Source organism: Lobosporangium transversale, assembly GCF_002105155.1.
Source record: "Lobosporangium transversale strain NRRL 3116 chromosome Unknown BCR41scaffold_41, whole genome shotgun sequence".
Classification (NCBI taxonomy): domain Eukaryota; kingdom Fungi; phylum Mortierellomycota; class Mortierellomycetes; order Mortierellales; family Mortierellaceae; genus Lobosporangium; species Lobosporangium transversale.
In genome coordinates this window covers 53,951-58,960 of record NW_019029019.1, presented here as the reverse complement: position 1 = coordinate 58,960, position 5,010 = coordinate 53,951, and the positions used below count along the sequence as shown (strand labels likewise).

At 43.1% G+C, this 5,010-nt stretch overlaps 1 protein-coding gene across 1 annotated transcript; it reads left to right on the top strand.

Moving 5' to 3' along the window:
* Positions 1-4,415: 4,415 nt before the first annotated feature.
* Positions 4,416-5,010, top strand: BCR41DRAFT_159322 (hypothetical protein). Its single transcript, XM_022019644.1, has 2 exons — positions 4,416-4,736; positions 4,856-5,010. Exons 1-2 carry the CDS (start codon positions 4,466-4,468, stop codon positions 4,897-4,899), a joined length of 315 nt encoding a protein of 104 aa, XP_021877994.1. The 5' UTR covers positions 4,416-4,465; the 3' UTR covers positions 4,900-5,010.

Sequence of the window (5,010 nt, the reverse complement as noted above, 5' to 3'; positions counted from 1 at the left end):
CTCCCAACCTCCCTTCCCGTCTTTTTGCTCCCCCTCTTCTCCCCCCTTTTTTGTCTTCATAAGACGGGCGTTAAAAGGCCCGCGAAGTTCAAGAGCTCCGTTTCCCGCAAATTGAAAAACTAATCCCCTTGAGCACGTGGATAATTGGGCGAAGCCTTATTTGTGTTCATCTCTTCCCATTGGTCATGTTGTCTTTGATTGTGTTCACAAAAGGAGTGTTGTGGTATGTGGTATTGGTGTTATGAGCAACGTGTTTTGACTGGAGATGGTGAGGTGAACAAAGAGACAGGGGATTGAAAGAACGTTACATTACTGACCTATTGGATACAGTTCAAGGGAGTGTGTCCGTTGTATTAAATATTGATTCCCATCTCTCTTCTTTTCTTTCCTTTCCTTCTGCTGTAAACAGATCTTGATTAAGTAAAAAGGGATGTGGTCAACCTTTTTCCCAGTCCATACTGAACCCCTTTTTCAAGCTTTTTTTTGATCTACGCGACGATTGGCCCGATCCAAGAATTCCCGCATACATCTTGCAACATCCCCTTTATTTGTTGTAATCGGACGGTGCGCTGATTTTTTAAAAAAGTCGGTGTGCTAACTAAATAAATGCACAATGCAAAACGCACCTAGTTCCAACATCAGCATGAACTAATCAGCAACTCTTATTTTTCTCTTTTCCTCTTTTTCGTCTTCCCTATTTTTTCATTCTCTTATACCCTCACTTGCCTACCTCTTTCTTTCTCCTTGTCTCCTGAATTTTTAAAAATATCCACAGAGGCAGTTGTGACAACAACAGCAGTAATAGCGGTCAATCAGTCCTTTTGAAACACAACTGGACGAAGTATGGCTCTACGAATGTTTTATAAACAGAAAAGCTTGTAGCGTCGTTATTAAAGTTCTCTCGCGCATTATTATTATTATTTTTTTTGGTTGCCATGCGGTGCTACACTTCCGAGGATGAATAGCATGGATTTGAGAGTAAATGATCAAGAATCCAGGGAATAAAACAATGCCATGCGCCCTTTGATCTTTTGTAAATAAAAAGACGAGCAGTGTCCTCTTCAGATGATCTATTGCTGTTCTATTTACTGTCGTCAAACGGTCATTGTTTCTGTGCGACAATGAAAGTCAAGGCAAAAAGTGCGAAAGTGAAAGGGTTCGTTGCCACGCCAACAGCTTGATGGTTAGTATAATGAAAGAAGACAACGGGGTAGGCAAATGAATAAAGATGTGCTCAGATGACTATCTCTTCCGGACCTGTGGCATCCAAAACAATGTCTAAGTTTTTTATTTTTATTTTTGCTTTTTGTTTTATTGTTGCAAGGCATTTCCCTAATTGATAATTCTTTGCTTTTATTTTTTTTGGCTTTTTTTTGTTTACACCTGCCTATCCTTTACATTCACATCCACGCATAATTCACATCTAATTCGCCCCTTGTTCCTTGACACGGTCTGTTCAACAACTCTCTCCTCTTCCTCTTCTTTCTCTTCTTCCTCTTCTTCCTCTTCTTCCTCTTCTTCCTCTTCTCCAGGCACATTCGTCTCAAACCTACACCTGAACACGGATTGTAAACAACACAAAGACAAGTTCTCCCCGACTTTGCAACTTCTCTTTTTTATTTTTTTTTATTTTATTCTATTTTATTTTTTATACACAAATATATAAAAAAAAGCTTGCAGTCACTCCATTCACATTCATTCACTCCATTTCCATTAGTCACACTCCATTTGTTTCCAATGCCCATCCCATTTTCTACAACGCAGAGCCCTATCCCAGTAGTCAACAGTAGTTCTTCTGGTGGTAACCGCAATGCCAACAGTTCAGGTGTCAACTCCGACAGAAATATTAATGGTAGTAATGCTGAGGGGAACCATAATGTCAGCTCCAACCATCTTCCAAACCAACTAGGTCTGAATAACGGCCCTAGTGTCCTCCGGCGTTGGAGCAGGCTGCAGCGTCGATCTCCCTTTGATACTTCATCCACACATCATCATCACTCGCCGCGGACGCGCTATTACCCTGTTACACCATCGAGTCATCCCAATAGTCGTGCAGAGCGTCTGAATCAGTCTCAGCTGCTCTATTCCCACCGTCACCCATCTGTTTCTGGATCACTGATCTTAAACCAGCAAACCTTTGATGCTCCAATATCCTCATCATTATACCAAGAACCACGGTTAGGGCCCCATGACCACAACATCGCTACTAGCCGACAAAATGCAGAAGATACATCTTCTCTCACTTCTTCGTCATCACCAGTCTCAGCAACTGTGACGATGGTCTCAACATTGCCATCAATACCCCCCACACTACCCTTGACAATAGCAGCAGCAACAACCACAACATTGGTATCATCATCACCTTCACATTCACTGTCTCCCCCTAGCGAGCGCTCAACAACATCGATATCAAGAGCAACTGCACCTTCTCCTGACTCCTTTCCTCCTCCTCATCAGCTGCAGCAACAAGCATATCACCAGACATTTGCTCCTTCTATAATGTCAATGAGCAGTTCTGATCCCGCCACAAATATTTCCACCTTTCTTGCTTCTGGTGGTAATGCAGTACTCAGTAGTCACCAGCAAACACTGTCTCCAGCCCACATTAGTCTTGCAAGTCAGCGACTGTCACAGCTTCCGTCTCAGAGAAGTTCCGTTAGCACCAGTATGCTCACATCTACACCAATGCAGCGATCCTTGACAAACAATCCTGTTATGGACTCGCTTTCCAACTCTACTCTCTCTAGCATTGCAACTGTGACACCAGATTCGGATTCTATATCCATCTCTGTCTCTTCTTCATCCCCAATAGCATCTGTCCGTATGCCCTCACTCTCCATTCCCAGCCCGCCTTTGAGCGCCACCTCCTCCAGATTTTCAAGTCAGACGTCTGTGTCTATGGCCGTTGATCGTGGTAACGCTTCCAACTTTAATTCAAATAGCGCTCCACGTGGATCAATTAGAAGAGGAAGACTAACGCCACCAAATGAAGCACGGTATGAGGTCGATGAACGCATCCATTTTCGACAGCTGAATAGCATGTATTTTTCGACCTCGAATAGACTATCTCGCCATGACGAAGGCCAAGCCATGAGAGCATCTGTTATGTTCCCACATGGGCTTCGGCATCAAAGAAGGCGTTTGGATACCCAAAGCGACCCTTCAGACCAAGAGGACGAATACATACTAGAGGACGAAATGGATGGTATAGACTATGGACCTTCACAATCCTCTAGCTCCGCGCTTACCACTCGAGGAGATGGATTTGCATCTCTGATGCTTCACACACATCCTCACCGTCCTTCATTAATTCGGGAAGAAGAGAACGAAGACGATGAAAACGATGATTCTTATAACAATAGCGACGAGGATGACGATGATGACGATGACGATGATGACGATGATGACGATGATGGTATCGAGCAAGTCATAGAAAATAGGCAGCGACGTGGAGCAGGTGTGGCTTCTATGGACTCGGATATGATAGCCCCCTCGTCATACACCTCTCGTCTAGAGCGCCCACGACATGCTCAACTCTCGCCACGCTCTGCTGCAGCTCTCACGTCAATGCTCTCTGCTAACGGCCGATCAATGCATCCGCATCCAGCCATCCATTCATCTGTTGCCTCGGGTTTGCTTACGCTCTCGCAAATTATTCAACATGAATACGATAGCAACCCTTATTTCCGCAGACCTCTGACTTCACCGTCTCCCGTCATTAGGGACGATAGCAACAGCAACATTGGAGTCGGATTTTCATCACTGCACCGAAGCTCGATGCATCATACACCACCCAGTAATGGGCAACCAGGGTCAGTTAGTTCCAGGATTAGTACTACCACCACTACCATTACCACAACATCTAATAGAGGCACAGCTGATTTGAGACGTTCGTTCCCAACTCCAACTTTTAATTTGGTGACTCGTTATAACGGCAGCAACCAATTGTACCCTCAGGGGGGCACAGCCGCGAGTCCGGGAGTAGCGCTTGACCATAGAACCTGCAGGGAAGCTGTATCTAATGAGAACATAGAGGCTCAAGGTGATGTCTGGCCATTGAAGTTTAACATGTATTATGCTGATGGTGGTGAATTTAATGCTGCACATTCAGTCGAGAATGTGCTCAAGAATGACTCCTCTGTTTATTGGTAAGATTCGTCTCTTTGAGTCCACCGCATACTAGCCTTTTTACGTCCCTGTACAAAAGGATAAAGAAAAAACTAATTGAAAAAAAAAAAAAAAAAAAAAAAAAAAAAAAAAAAAAAAAAAAAAAAACTCTTCCAGTTCCCGAAGACCTACGAATATCAACATATGCCTCAAATTGGCCGAGCCCCACAGGTCATTTGTCTTGACTCAATTCCAAGCTAAGGCCCCAACCACAGGCTTCACAGCACCTTGTAAGGAGGGGCTTATTTTTATTAGCCATGAACCCATTCCACTGGAAAAGACTACCTTCTTTGATAACATGACGCGAGATCGATATGAGGAATATATGAAGGGTATCAATGATAGTGATGGTTCAGCGTATCGAAAAATACTCCAGACTCATGGAGCTGATGCAGATGCATTGATCCCAGCAGCGTTCTTTCAAATGGATGGGCCAGATGAAACATGCACATTAGATCTAACCCCGACTCGGTCTGGTCGGTATGTGTTGATCAAGCTATTGAGGTCACGATGTTCAAATGGACTGCAACGACCCGAGAACATTGATCTACAATACCTTGGCCTCATTGGTAAAAAAAAAAAAAAAAGAACAAAGCTGACATTATTGTCAATTTGTAAGCATGCATTGAAACAAAAACTAATAATACAAAAAAAAAAAAAAAAAAATTTAAACGCTTTGTTAACCTAGGTTTCACTGGTGCTCGCTCCTTTGCTCTTGCCAGTTTTCTGTAATTGAAAGCGTTCATAAACATTCTTAAAGTATTTTATTACCACCACTGCCGTATCTTTATCATATCTTAATCATATCTTTGTCATATCTTTATCATATATTTAATACCATCA

Excerpts from the sequence above, each read along its gene's own strand:
- BCR41DRAFT_159322 (XM_022019644.1), top strand. The coding sequence starts at position 4,466 with ATGACGCGAGATCGATATGAGGAATATATGAAGGGTATCAATGATAGT. Across the intron at positions 4,737-4,855 it reads ACAATACCTTGGCCTCATTG|GTTTCACTGGTGCTCGCTCC; the intron begins GTAAAAAAAAAA and ends TTGTTAACCTAG.